The 15,963-nt window shown below is 37.9% G+C and overlaps 1 protein-coding gene across 1 annotated transcript in view; it reads left to right on the top strand.

Annotated features, from left to right (window-relative positions):
- The window catches only part of Duox (dual oxidase), a 62,233-nt gene that overhangs the window by 19,762 nt on the left and 26,508 nt on the right, over positions 1-15,963 (top strand). Inside the window, exon 3 of the mRNA XM_028183599.2 lies at positions 5,897-5,968. Coding sequence (XP_028039400.2) covers positions 5,897-5,968 — 72 coding nt within the window. The remainder of the gene's footprint in view (positions 1-5,896; positions 5,969-15,963) is intronic.

A 15,963-nucleotide genomic window follows, 5' to 3' on the forward strand; every position in this document is an offset into this window, starting at 1 on the left:
TAATTACTAACACAATGTTTCATGGCATGAAGTTTGACATCCGTAATGTTTTGGGCAATAAATTATAAAAGAAATGCCCTTAATAGTAACGATGTGACTGGGCTTCAGTAGCAACTTAGGTTAAAACTTACACTCTCCAAAATTTTACAAGAAAAAAGCACATCATGAGATCGAACAGTGAAGCAATACTGTTTAGTTAACTCTTTGTATTTCAACAATGCATATGTCATGCGGCTAGCGACAGAATCTGATAGAGTCATGTTTCTGTCACGCCTACACATGTCAAGAGTTGGGCTACTGACAGCTGTGACAGCTTTTATGTCCTTAGAAAAACAATAGTCATCTAAGATTACATATGAGCCTGCACGGTTACTATCTTAACACTTTCTACCTCGGAACAAACATGTGTCGCCTATTTCCGCCGTGAAGCAGTAATGCGTTTCGATTCGAAGGGTGGGGTAGCCGTTGTAACTATACTGAGATCTTAGAACTTATATCTCGAGGTGGGTGGCGCATTTACGTTGTAGATGTCTATGGGCTCCAGTAACCACTTAACACCAGGTGGGCTGTGAGCTCGTCCATCCACCTAAGCAATAAAAAAAAATGTGTTAAAGATCGCAACATTAGTACATATGAAGTAGTAATGCAAATTACTATTAGTGTACTATTACTAACTACTAATTTAAGCCTAAAGAATCGGACATTGATATGTTATTATATCAGTCCTGACTGAATACATACTCTCACACAGTCTCGCGTTTTTCTATTGTCATTATATGATTTCAGACGCTTCGAATACATTACACTTATCGTGGTCACGGACGGCTATAGTTTTAAATTGTCTACAGCTCGCAAAAACCAGTGAAAATTCAATATTGCCGCGTACGGATAGTAAATGGCAAACAATGTCAGGCGATTAGAATGTCTTGTTAACTTTTTAAAAAATTCGGAGATAGTGACATTATCACAAAGTACGTTAATACTTTTAGTGCTGAGCTTATTTTCACATATTCTACAGAAATACTAAAGAAAAACTAGAAATATTAAAAACATTTTGTAATTAAGTTCGTTACAACTCTCTCTGTTAACACGAATCATACCAACACTTACTGGTACCTATTTGTACCATAGCGGGTAGATAACGGTATTGTCAATTATTACTCAAAATTAACAAAACAAAACAAAAAAACAGTTATTAAACTGTAGATTAATTGGTAAGCAAAACTCATGAATTCAAATGTGCAAAAGCAACAAGATGATACGTGCATTTTCAATGCAAAATTTCAAAATAGGTCATTTGACCCGTTACGGTATGTTTAGTGTTATTGGAGCTTCCGCGCTCACTTTGAGAGATTAGGTCCCCGATTGATGGCGGCCCCCGGCTCGCTGAGTCGGCTGTTGACGAACGTTGGGGGGCCTGACGTGGTGGTGCGCCGCCTCTACACGGGGGTGGTGCGGTCGATGGCACTGTACGGGGCTCCCGTGTGGTGCCACGCCCTGACCCGCGACAACGTTGCGGCGTTGCAACGTCCGCAGCGCGCGATTGCGGTCAGGGCGGTTCGTGGATACCGCACCGTCTCGTTCGAGGCGGCGTGCGTGCTAGCTGGGACGCCTCCCTGGGACCTAGAAGCGGAGGCGCTCGCTACGGATTACGCGTGGCGATGCGATACCGCTCCAGGGGGGAGCCGCGTCCTGGCGCAGGGGAAGTTCGAGCGCGGAAGCTTCAATCTCGGCGTGCCGTGCTCGAGGCGTGGTCTCGCCGCCTGGCGGACCCCGCCTACCGGCGACGGACCGTCGAGGCGATCCGCCCGGTCCTCTCGGACTGGGTGAATCGCGACCGAGGACGTCTCACCTTCCAAGCGACGCAGGTGCTCACGGGACACGGCTGTTTCGGTCGCTATCTGCACCTCGTCACCCGGAGGGAGCCGACGCCGAAGTGCCACCACTGCAGTAGCTGCAGCGAGGACACGGCGGAGCACACGCTCGCGTACTGCCCCGCTTTCGCGGAGCAGCGCCGCGTCCTCGTTGCAAAAATAGGACCGGACTTGTCGCTTCCGACCGTCGTGGCTACGATGCTCGGCAGCGACGAGTCCTGGCAGGCGATACTCGACTTCTGCGAGTCCACCATCTCGCAGAAGGAGGCGGCAGAACGGGAGAGGGAGAGCTCAGAGCGGTCCGCATTTTCGTCGTCGCTGTCGTCGCCGAACATACTGTTGAAGAACAACCCGGTCGGCGGTGTATCGCGTTCCGACCCGGCAGGCTAGTTCTGGCCCAGCGGGGTATCCCGGAACACCAGCGACACCGCGCGGGCGGCCTGGTAGGGCCGCCGTACCGCGGAGACCGACGTCGTTGGTCGTCGACTATCGCCTCGACGACCCGTCGGTCGGGCGTCCTCGGGGTGGCGCCGCGTGTCTGGTTGTAGTGTTGACCGCGGGAACCCCCTTACTCTGACTGGGTTCTGACCCTGGACGGAGATCGGAAATCGGGTGTAAGAGTGCAGGGGAGTCGTTTAGTGGGTGGGCCCTAAAATCCTTGGGCCCGCGATCTGCTCTCAACACCTGCAGATCGTTAAGTCTCACATACCCCGCGCGCCCCCTAGGCGCGGGGACCTCGTAGGAGGTTCGGCACCCGGCCCGAAAAAAAAAAAAAAGTTTAGTGTTAAGTGCAAGGAACATGTGAAACTACTCAAACGAACCATATTTTTTTATTACAACTGTATTTATCTAATAAATAAATAAACAAAACTGCGTTATTAAGCATTAAGCGATTATTGTCGGTATTCCGATGCTGCGTACTTTAAACGCCTTAATCCATAGTGCATCTATCAACGGTTCGCGCTCTAAGGGTTAAAATCTCCGCAAAAAAGACATTCCTGGGAGCGAAAACATTCTATGTATAACAAGTAAGAAATTATTATGCCATAAAATAGTTTTAATCGTGTAAACCGAATAAAATATTATAATATTATTAGTTCATGCCCACAATAAAATATAATCATTATGTGCCATCAAAGAAAACGAAGTGAACAAAGAATAACACTTTATAATGTGTTAACGAAGCCCACTTAGTTTCTCGCCGGATCTTCTCAGTGGGTTGCGTTTCCGATCCGGTGGTAGATTCTGCGAGACACGGCTCTTGCTAAGGTTCGTGTTAGGAACGTCGTCAGGTTTGAACCCCGTGAGCTCACCTACTAGTTAAGGTTACGCTGAAATAGCCTCTCCAGGCTATCATCAGCTTAGGTAGGAAAAAAAAAACTTTGTAATACATCAATACAAATTTCATTCTGACACAATTTTCCAAACCGATCCTTGCCACTTGCCAGGATCATTTAAAAACATCGGCTTAAAAACGAATGCTTATCATTTGTCAATCGTACATAATGCAATAAAAATAAATTAAAGCTAAATTAAAAACGATCTAAATCACGTAGTCACAAATGGTATTTTAAAAACAATTTCTTAAGCGATTAACTAATGTAATTGGTCATGAAACATAAATGCCTCAAGCAGAATGCGTACACACAGGTGTCACGCTTGTTTCTTTATCTAATATTTATTGAATCGTTGAATTGCATTATGAAAAGCTAAAGGTTACCCAGTCGGTCGATTGAAAGTGGAACAATAATAAATGATTTGATAATTTATGAAGGGTTTAAGTAGTTTGTCGTAATTAAACACTTCATGTAATTCGTATCGTGGATTAGTTTAATTTTGTCATAAACTATCGTTGTTTTAAGGATAAATAAAAATTCGAGAGATGTGACGTAGACTCAATATTTACTCATTTTTATATGACGCTAGTTATACAATTCAATACAAAACACTTTATTGCACCTAGGTACACCAAAATAAAAACAATATACTATGTGCACGGCACCAGTGTCGGAGGCTAAGGGGGTTAAAATATGGGGATTCATATCGACGAATCACTATCCAAATTTTCTCTTCGCCCCTCCATACTAGAATGGCAGCCATTTTGTTTTTTTTTGACTTCGCAGCGTCTGCATTGATTTAATCATTGCTATCGATGTAGACGCCTTAGGAACACGAAAGAGGTGTCATTTGAAAGCTAACAATGTAGACAATCAACTTATGGTAGATTTTATACAATATATTTTTCACAAAATAACAAAACAATTATTAATAAAATAAAAATTATAATTTTTTATTGCATTTTTCTCATGAAAACTAATCCTGTCAAGCTAATTTTTTTTTCTCATATTACAGGATATTTTCATTAAAAATTATTTTTATATCCAAGCCAGTGCTAGACACTGGTGCACAAACACATTGCATAGGTATAAAGTAAGATAAAGTAAGTGAGAATAAATAAAAAGAAAGCGATCCCTTTCAGTCAACCGTTTCTGATATAAAGAATAATTCTAAAATCAAATTTAAAAAACGAAACGACTACTATAATACATAATATAGGATTACAGCAGCTCATGAATTCTACAATTTAAACGCTGCTACATACCTTGACAATTTATACAAGTTTGGATTATATATTTATACAAGTTTTGGATTGCAGTATAAACCAAACATAGCGCAGTGCTGAACGGTAAACGTCCTTATCTGAAATCGTGGACTACAAAGCAATGGTGAAATACTTTGTATTCTACATAAGTTTTCCATTGTGTATTCTTTTGATCATTAATTAAGAAACTTACGATGAATGCCACAATTCTCGCATACTGGACGGCTACTTAAAAACTGTTTAAAAAATGTAATGTAAGTATATATTTAATAAACGGATTCAAAAATGCCTTTGTACGACGACATAAACTTAGAGTTTTGTTTAAAAATATCAACGTATGTAGTTGCGTATAAATAATAATATGTTTAAATTAACAATATCAAAAAAATGCTTTCCTACATGTTAATTAAAAATAAATACATATACTAATAAATGTTTAGGAAATTGATCTACGTAATTACACTTCAAACGTCTTATATTCAAAAAAAGACTAGCATTGGGTTGGTTGGTAAAAGACCGATTGTAAAAACTATCCATTTTCCAATAATTTAAATATTTGTTTCCGACATTAATTAAACATAAAATATCAGGGTACTGTGAATGTACTTTAAGATATGAAATCCTTTTTATTTTGTTTTGTTTCTAATACCTCCTTAATCAATTAATTTAATAAAAATAATAGCATAGGGGTAACTTAAAACTAAAAAATTACGCTTAAGAAGTAAACAGAACTAGCAATTAGTTTGATCTTTAATTATATCCTGTTCGTGCTGATCAGGATATCAGAACAAAGTTTGACGAAATTATTGTATTGTCATCATCAGTCCTTGATGCGTTTGCAAATTCCCAAGTTAATCTGTCGTCCTAAACTCGGTAAAAACGTTCAAAGATTCCGTTACATGTGAAAACTAATAAAAGCGTGTTTTTTAAATTAGCAACTTAACTTAGCGATGTCGCGTCCCATAGTTGAGGCCGTCAGCGCAAAAGTGGACTAAGCTTACCATATTAGGTTTGAATTTTCATGAATTTGAATTTGAGTAGGCAAAAAAACAATACGCGCAAAAATAATGCTTAAAAAGCTATCTGTTATCTATGAGCGAAACTATAGGCCGGTTTTGCATCAATATTGATTATGTTTTAAACAAATTCCAATAATATACTTGTAATAATAATATTTGAATAATAATTTGTAGGCAGTGGCTTTGCTCTGCCCCTGGCATTGCTGAAGTCCATAGGCGACGGTAACCACTCACCATCAGGTGGGCCGTGTGCTTCGTCTGCCTACACGGCCAATAAATAAAAAAAAACGTCATATAAGCTTGAATATAAAAAAATGTGGGTTAGGCCACTTTTGCGCTGATGGCCTCAGTTAATGTATTGTAATGTAATGTTATAATAAAATTATATTAATTTGTTACAGAGGTTTACTACGAGAAACAACGGTACGATGGATGGTTTAATAACAGAGCGTATCCAGATTGGGGTTCGGTTGGTGAGTAACAATTTTAAAACTACCCTTAAATAAAATAGTTTATTTCTATTGCCTTAGCAATTCTAGTGGAATAGTCAATGGCTACACGTAATGCATAGCAACGTAAGGTCCCTAAAACGACTAACGACCTTATAGCAAACAAGCTACGTATTATGAGTCTTGTTACTAAAAAAAACTAATAAAACCTTAATTAATAACTTTTTGATATTCATTTTACAGCAGGGCTAAAAAGTTGTGATAACTCATTATGAACAACACTGTAATTATTTTATGCTTAAACTGAAAAAGCTTTGTTTATATTTACTAGTGGTCTTACCACTAGTGGTCTTGTGAGTCCGCATTGGTAGGTACCACTACCCTGCCTATTTCTGCCGTGAAGCAATAATGCTTTTCAATTCCAAAGGTGGGGCAGCCGTTGATGTGGGGGGGCGGCATTTACGTTGTTGATGTCTATGGGCTCTGGTAATCGCTTAACACCAGGTTGACAGTGAGCTCGTTCACCTATCTAAGCAATAAAAAATAAAAACATGAACAGTTTTATAGCATCCCACTACTAAATACTCGTTTTAAAACTGTTCAAAGAATGCCCCTGTGAGGAAACACCTATGTACTTTATAAAGTTTAAGTTTCGAAGCTGTGGCTCCTATGTAGGGGTTGTAATCTGACAGTTGTACAAAACATCCGGCTATGGAATGAGCTCCCCTCCACGGTGTTTCCCGAGCGCTATGACATGTCCTTCTTCAAACGAGGCTTGTGGAGAGTATTAAGCAGTAGGCAGCGGCTTGGTTCTGCCCCTGGCATTGCTGAAGTCCATGGGCGACGGTAACCACTCACCATCAGGTGGGCCGTATGCTCGTCTGCCTACAAGGGCAATAAAAAAAAAACATAAAAACAATTATCAAAATATTAATATTATTCTATTGCTTGAGATAATGCTTGAGATTGCATTGATTGTTTAATTTTAACTGTGTGCTCTAAAATAATGGCGGATGTTAATTTGATTACAAGATTTAATTCTTATACTGTGGAAGTCGTTACAACTATATAGACCCATATGTTACGTAATGTTAATAGCTGGAAAGATTTTATGAGATTTACCTTCATGGTGCCATTGATTCTCGATGTTAAAATAATACAAACTATAAAAAATATTTGTGAATAACTTTATGTAATTGTTTTATCATTACTGTTTTTACTGGTGGTAGGACCTCTTGTGAGTCCGCGCGGGTAAGTACCACCGCCCTGCTTATTTCTGCCGTGAAGCAGTAATGCGTTTCGGTTTGAAGGGTGGGGCAGCCGTTGTAACTACATATACTGAGATCTTAGAACTTATCTCAAGGTGGGTGGCGCATTTACATTGTAGATGTCTATGGGCTCCAGTAACCACTTAACACCAGGTGGTCTGTGAGCTCGTCCACCAATCTAAAGCAATAAAAAAAAAATTTACAATGAAACTTCCTCTCTTGATTGACTCCCACGGTCTCGAATTATAGAAAGCTGTCAGACTCTGTACTACAGACATAAAAGCACGACCACGAATTTACTTTCCAAAAGGCAAAATCGATTGTCGTGTTTAAAAAATCATCTTAAATCCTTATCTTAAAAGCTTTAAGCAACGTACGTACTTATGTACGTATGAAATAACTGACTTTTACGGTAAAAGAATAAAATCGTGTTGTAACAAGTAAGCTAGAAGAAGAAAGAAGAAATGGGTTGTCGAGAGCAAGGAACGGGCCGCAACGCTTCCAACCATTAATGGCAGGAGTGAAATCGTATGCGTGAGTCGGATCGTCACATGACAGAAATTATGTTTTTTTTTTTTTGTTGCTTAGCTGGATGCACGAACTCACAGCTCACCTGATGTTAAGTGGTTACTGGAGCCCATAGACATCTACAACGTAAATGCCGCCACCCACATTGAGACATGAGTTCTAAGGTCTCAGTATAGTTACAACGGCTACCCCACCCTTGGAACCGAAACGCATTACTGCTTCACGGCGGAAATAGGCGGGGTGGTGGTACCTACCCGTGCGGACTCTCAAGAGGTCCTACCACCAGTAATTACGCAAATTATAATATTGCGGGTTTGTATTTTATTACACGATGTTATTCCTTCACCGTGGAAGTCAATCGTGAACATTTGTTGAGTACGTATTTCATTAGAAAAATTGGTACCCGCCTGCGGGATTCGAACATCGGTGCATCGCTACATACGAATGCACCGGACGTTTTATCCTTTAGGCCACGACGACTTCGAAAATATAATATTTAACATCAAAGGTGATGTGATGCGAAGCGGCGTGTAAAAATAACAGTCTCCATCGGCAGCATCCTTTGAATTCTTCGCCTCTAAATCGATAAGAAGCTGTTAATTTTTATTAAATTAGTAATTAGTGATAAGATGTGAACATAGCAGTTATGGGTCGCGTTCTGGTTGTCTTTTGCCTGTAAGGGCGTAGGATGGGCCTCCGAGTATCCCACTCGAAGCTGTAATACAATAAAATTGGATATTCCACATCATGACTCTGTTTTTTACGTCCAATCTCTGTTTAACACCACGACTATCGTGAGCTTCGTCCTCACATCAGGCACATATGTGGGTTCAATAAATATAAGTAAATAGGCAAATAATAATATTTAAAGAAATAATAAGTTAAAAACCTAAAAAAAAACACCGATTAAATAGCTAACCGTACCAACAATTACTTTCACATTTTTTAAACTCTTGTACTGGTTAGGATATTAGACCGAAGTTATGATATTATTGTATTGTCATCGGTCCTTGATGCTTGTGCAAATTTTCATTTATACGGATGTTTTATAGGGAGAATCACGCTGAAAGATTAAGTCACCTCCAAACAAACATACAAACTTGTTATTGATGCTATTCTTGATAACAAACCTATATCAAGAAACATTTTCTCCTCGGTTATAATTGAGGACATGCGACATGAATATATGTTGATTTCTTGCATTAGCTCACAAGTAGCTCAACGCACTGAACCATGATCCAACAAGATAGCTGTCACAATATGTTGATAAAAAAGTAACCGACAGTGACAGGAGACCAAAACTATTGCGTGTATTGCAACTTAAGAAACAATTATTATTATACATAAGAGCAACACGTATTTCTATCGGTAACATTTTATATTATATACATATCAAGAACGTTTTGCGGCCACGTTAATGAAATTACAATTTCAACTATCCTTATTAGAAATTCGAATTATTAATCGAAAAAACTTTTTGTAATAATCCGGTCATATCCATTTTACCATCGCGCTAATCGCCACTAAAGCTAAATTCATTCACACTGCATGGAATCACTGCGCTCACCCGCTCACCTGTATCTTTCCCACGGTGTGGAAAGAAGTGGACGTTATCGGCATACACAAACCCGGTAAACCAAAAAATAATCCGACGAGTTACGGCCCGATTAGCCTCCTCATGTCTCTAGGCAAACTGTATGAGCGTCTGCTCTACAAACGCCTTAGAGACTTATTTTCATCCAAGGGCATGCAATTCGATGAACAATTCGGATTCCGTGTAAATCACTCATGCGTACAACAGGTGCACCGCCTCACGGAGCACATTCTCGTAGGGCTTCACCGACCTAAACCAATCTACACGGGAGCCCTCTTCTTCGACCTCGCAAAAGCGTTCGACAAAGTCTGGCACAAGGGTTTGATTTTCAAACTATTCAACATGGGCGTGCTGGATAGTTTCGTGCTCATCATACAGGAATTCTTGTCGAACCGCTCTTTTCGATATCGAGTCGAGGGAACCCATAGTTTTATTGGTTTTATACGAAAGCAGTATTTTTTATTTAACTTTGTTTCAAATAATACGAGCTATTATACGAATTTGAGAGAAGCTCTTTTAAAAAAAGGATTTTATCGATACAATAGAAGTGTAACGATAAAATGATGGCAAATGAACTACGCGCAAACAGGAATAAGACTGACTGGGAAGGAGGGATTAGTCTCTAATAAAGGATGAGGAGTGTTCCTTTTTCCCTTACTTAATCAATGGTAGCCTAAGGGGCTATTCCAACTTCACACGGATCGGTAGATGGGCTCACAGGCTCAATCTGAGAGAATTGCTAACATTAGCATTAGCAAGTGCACATCAGGATGCGGATGCTACTCGGGAAAGGTAATGATGAAAGCTGGATATCTATTTACAAATAAACGTATTGAGACTTTAATATAATACAATTTTGAAAGCGGTATTTTATACTCTCATGAACGTACAGATCCTATTAATACCAATAAAGTCTTAAACAACATTAACAAAAAAATTTATCCTGTGCCTCCGCAGATCTAGCTTAAAAATTTTTTTCAGTAAATCTTTGTATTCGATTCTCGCTTCACTCGATTCACATGAAACTTAAAACAAAAAAAAAAAAAACATACGGTATGTCATGCTTAAATAATACACTTAAATGTCAAGTATTCTCTTAGCTGTCATTGTTTTAATATTTTCTTTGAAGACTTTACGGTCTGGCAACGAGACCTTTAAGCTAAACATTGTTTAAAACACGTTAATCAAACACAATTTGATTTGACTGACATATTCGAAAAGACATTGAATTGGTCATAAAGATAGCTTGATTATATACATATAACACGTATTTTTTTGTTTCTAATATAAACATTTTATACTGATTCTAAGCGCCTCAACGGAATTATGTGCGTGAAATTTAAATACGAATGCAATAAAATCGGGCGGGTCTCGTTTAGAGCAATTTAATAATAATTTGTGTGACTCATGAACGGCAAAATCAGTCACCAATAAATCAAAGAGCTAGACGGTAGGAATAAATAAAGTAACGAAGGTTATAATCGTGGTTTTTTTTAATATTTGCAAATTGGTAGAATTATGTGTCAATCAGCACAAGAACTGTGCAGCCGGTACCAAATGACAAGTGCCAATCTGTAATTAAAAATAAACATTTTATTAAACCTACTTGTACCGATTAAACTCGTGTTTATTTCTATTTTATTTTTCGATTGCCTTGATAGTAAATTTAATGCGAGATTGAACCGTAAACATAATAAAACATAAACCGTTAAACATTTTAATAATCTTTACTACTCGTGAAAATCGAAGAATATACCTTATCATATACCTATTCATCCAATGCTATTTTGCATTGTATATAGCAGACGCACAGACAAAAGATGGACATTACAGACAACTATGTGGAAATGACCAAGAGGAACAAGAAAAAGAGGGCGCCCTAGAAAAAGGTGGATAGAAGATATAAAAGCGACAGCAGGAAGCGATTGGAAAAAGAAAGCCATGGACAAAGTGGTTAGGAAGAAGCTGGAGGAGGCCTATATCCGAGAAGGAATTCCGATCAATGATACAGAAGAAAGTAGCGTTAGCGAGTAAAAGAAAATGAAAGAAATTCTACCCTAGTATATATTAAATCGCACGTAATAACGATATTATTATGGATTGGAAATAAACGAGCTTTATTATTATTACTAATGCTATTTTGTAATGCAAGTTAGAAAATACACGTATAGAGAAGAAAGCAGCAGTACAAAATTAGGCTCAGAAACAAAGTGATTGAGTAATTAGTTAAAAATCAACGAAACCTTTGATTACCATAGCCGGTAAATTTTACCGTCGTTGTTGGTGCAAATTAAGTAATTAGTTTTTATTATATCATAATATGCGTCCAGAGAAGGAGAATTTTCAAGGTGGGTGGCGCATTTACGTTGTAGATGTCTATGGGCTCCAGTAACCACTTAACACCCGGTGGGCTGTGAGCTCGTCCACCCATCTAAGCAATATAAAAAAAAAAAGTAAAGTACTACATAATATATAGGAAATGTAAAAATTATATTATAGTTTTCCGAACAGTTCACCGAACAATACATTTGAAGATATTTTAGTAAAACGGTCTGTGAAAAATACGGTACATACACAGTGTAACACAGCAACTTTTACAATAACCGATTAAATAAACAGTTGCAGTTTATACAAAGATTATTACATCGTAAAACGATTCAGCCAAAATTTATCGTAAGCTTTAAAAGCAAGACAAAACATATTTTTGAAACCACTAAAATTTATATGACCATTATTCGACTTCAAAGCCTCTTGAAAGTACCTAGTGGAAGATATAAACTTACTTGAATATTATTTTTAATGATGACTCATTAAGCGGCAGTTTCATCACTTTTAAAAAAGGCTTCTAGGAATACCTCTCTCGTCTTACAACCAGTAAATACCAATCTGCATGACAACCATTTACAACACCAATACATTTACTGGTGGTAGGACCTATACGTAGGAGTCCGCGCGGGTAGGTACCACCACCGTGCCTATTTCTGCCGTGAAGCAGTAATGCGTTTCGGTTTGAAGGGTGGGGCAGCCGTTGTAACTATACTGAGATCTTAGAACTTATATCTCAAGGTGGGTGGCGCATTTACGTTGTAGATGTCCATGGGCTCCAGTAACCACTTAACACCCGGTGGGCTGTGAGCTCGTCCACCCATCTAAGCAATAAAAAAAAAACAACATTAATGGGTAGCGTTATAAGCCAGCATAGGAAGTACTACCATCCTGCCTATGTTTGTCACGAAGCAGCCATGTGATCCCATTTGGAGAGTAGAATAGTCAACTTCGCTATATGAGTTCTAAATCATAAACGTCAATAGTGTATTTAAAACATTTGAGATTTTGACCGTGGCCCTCTGGTAACAAGCGAATACTATTTAATATATTTGTCATTCAATTTCGAAATCTATTACATCGGTTATATATCAACAGACATGCTGTCTATCGATCAACATTTTGCATATCGGCATCAGATATCTAACGTATATTCATTGACATATTTGCCTTTCATTAATGTGTTTCAATATCAGATCGCTATGACATTGATAAATTGAATATTAGTAATGAACATGCATGTACATATGTTATGTATGGGTGGAAGATTTGGCGAAGCACTGCTCTTGTTGGGGCTGATGTTAGCAAATTCTTGAAAACTGAGTCCCATGAGCTCGACCACTAACCAAGTTGAAACCAGAATAGCCCCTTGAAGCTACTGTCAGCTGGGTAGGCCACTAATAATATTCGTGCATACCGGTTCGAAGAGTAGGAAAATGTACAGATGACACAATAGCTGCTCAACACGCTAATTAAAAATAACAGCTATTTCCCCTCGCTTGCGACGTAAGGTTTGTGTTTTGTTTAAAATGCTGTTTGTTCAGTGATTGCTGTCAATTAAGTTATTTATAAGCACTGACCGGAGCCAATAAAGATAGAATCTACAGAAACATTTAAAAAACTGTTCTTTTTAAAGCAAGCTTTCACCTATTTTGGTATATTTTTCTTAGTTTTGATGTACCAGATCCCCTACACATCACAACGTGTTTGCCAGCCTCCACCTTGAGACATTGCTTCGAAGTAGTATTTCTAACTTTCAAGCCAAAAGAAAATTATTAGATAAATGAACTTTTATATATTTCGACTCTGTTTGAAAGCACAATGATATTGCATACCGTTTGTCTCACATTTCAAATTAAGATCTAAGTTTGAAGGATTAAAATTGCCATTTATACCAATTTTTAAGGATGTCATGCTAGTAGACTCTTGAACTTAGAAATAGCCACAAATTGGTAGTGGAAACTGGCTTTGATAGTATAACCATAATAACAAGCATGGACGACTTTAATAATTTTGTTTGTAAAATTCAACAGTAAAAAATCATAAAGCAAAAGTTAATCTAATTGTTTAATGTATCGCACTGTTTATTTGTTTTTTGGTGTACAATAAAGAATACTCTCTCTCTCTCTCTCTCTCTCTCTCTCTCTCTCTCTCTCTCTCTCTCTCTCTCTCTCTCTCTCTCTCTCTCTCTCTCTCTCTCTCTCTCTAATTGGTTTCTGAACACGATTCGCTGAAAAAGAAGATATACATAATAATGTACATTTGGTTTTAATTTAAAGAAAATTTAATCGTTCCTTACGGTCGTACCATACGGTATTTTTGGTCACATGACCGTCTTTTCATCTCATAACATAATGTTACCGCTATCATCTTGAATTCTTTATTTTAATCTTACTTTATTCTTAATATTCTCTGTCTCAAAACTTTCATAAATATATTAGACTGAATTAAAACTATACATTGCGAACGTAGACCGCTTGAGCTGTAAAGAATTCGAATCGTCTAAGATAATAAAATGACAATAATAAAATGCGAAACTAAACAGCAAAAGTAGTTTTAATTGCGTTTACGACGTGTGAAGCACAGAAAACAATCCTATTCGACTGTTAATCCGAACAAGACAACTGCAATCATGTGTCTTCGCTCACAAAAAACACCAATATCAGTTATTTACTTTTGTTCACTATTTATACTCATGCTCATATCTATATGTGATATACTCCGAGGAACCCGTCCTTTTTCCTAGCTTTTTACTAATAGCCTCCTAAATTCCTAGCTTTTTACTTTTTACTAATGACTGTACAGGTAAAACTAATAAAAGCACGTTAAGCACTACATCGTTCTCTTGCTCACGATTATCCAACATTCGTGAATATTGAAAGTTAATTGAATATAAATCAAAGAGTTATTCATTTAATCATATACCTTATATGGTTAAATTGATTCGCGGTCTGAATATACAAGGTTTTATTCTACAGTACTCGTCAATCGTATTTAACGTAATAAGTATCAATTATGTCGTACAAGCAAGCTTACGTATAAATGAGTATACTGGTAGCCCTCCTATAGCACGGTATTTTACAACTCAGTTCCACACTTAACTCGAAAAAAATTCCCCGAAACGATTTTATAACGCGGTACTTCTACAACACGAGATTTTTGTTCAAAATTATTTATAAAACTACATTACGAACACACAATATATAAGAAATTTTGTTGCTTATTTATTATGTGCAATAGGTAAAAAATAGATACATTCAGTTGAGATGTTTCACTCAAATAAATTGCTCTGCTTTTAGCACTGGCTTCTAGTCTCAGATGGTTTCGCACAGCACGGCACTTTGTAGGAACGTATCTACCATATTAACGATGGATTTTCTGTATAAGCATAATAATACGTATTCCTATAATCATTTTTTTTTTAATCAATACCAGAAGATATATTTTAATTCTTCATGCCCAGAATACGATAATTCGACCAATAAGATCGCTTAAATTCAATTATGTAGGCACCACCGTTTCAGGTTTCGAAATATAGTCAAAGTCGTCGTGGCCTAAAGGATAAGACATCCGGTGCATTCGTATTGAGCGATGCACCGGTGATCGAATCCCGCAGGCGGGTACCAATTTTTCTAATGAAATACGTACTCAACAACGTTCACGATTGACTTCCATGGTGAAGGAATAACATCGTGTAATAAAAATCAAATCCGCAAAATTACAATTTGCGTAATTACTGGTGGTAGGACTTCTTGTGAGTCCGCACGGGTAGGTACCAGCGCCCTGCCTGTTTCTGCGGTGAAGCAGTAATGCGTTTCGGTTTGAAGGGTGAGGCAGCCGTTGTAACGATACGGAGACCTTAGAACTCAAATCTCAAGGTGGGTGGCGGCATTTACGTTGTAGATGTCAATGGGCTCCGATAACCATTTAACACCAGGTGGGCTCTGAGCTCGTCCACACATCTATGCAATCAAAACAAATTATATAGTATGAAATTATATAATTACGTAAATTCAATGCTTATTTTTTTATGTTAACGTTTATAGAATGAACACACATAGAAACCGACACCCGGGTGTGTGCCCAATAAGTCAATCGCTTTACCGTAATGTTATTTTTTAATGGAATTACCGATTGTTATTTCAGAACGGACAGTTCACTTTTATATTTTTAATGGACACGTTTATCATAACTAGGCTATTAAAGTGGAAAGTTAATAAAGTTGAATAAAATTAATAACAAATGCTATATTACACTTAAAATTATTACACTAAAAACGTAATGAAAAATTACTACATACTATT

The sequence above is a fragment of the Bombyx mandarina genome, chromosome 08 (genome assembly GCF_030267445.1).
Source record: "Bombyx mandarina strain Sakado chromosome 08, ASM3026744v2".
NCBI classification, from domain to species: Eukaryota; Metazoa; Arthropoda; class Insecta; order Lepidoptera; family Bombycidae; genus Bombyx; species Bombyx mandarina.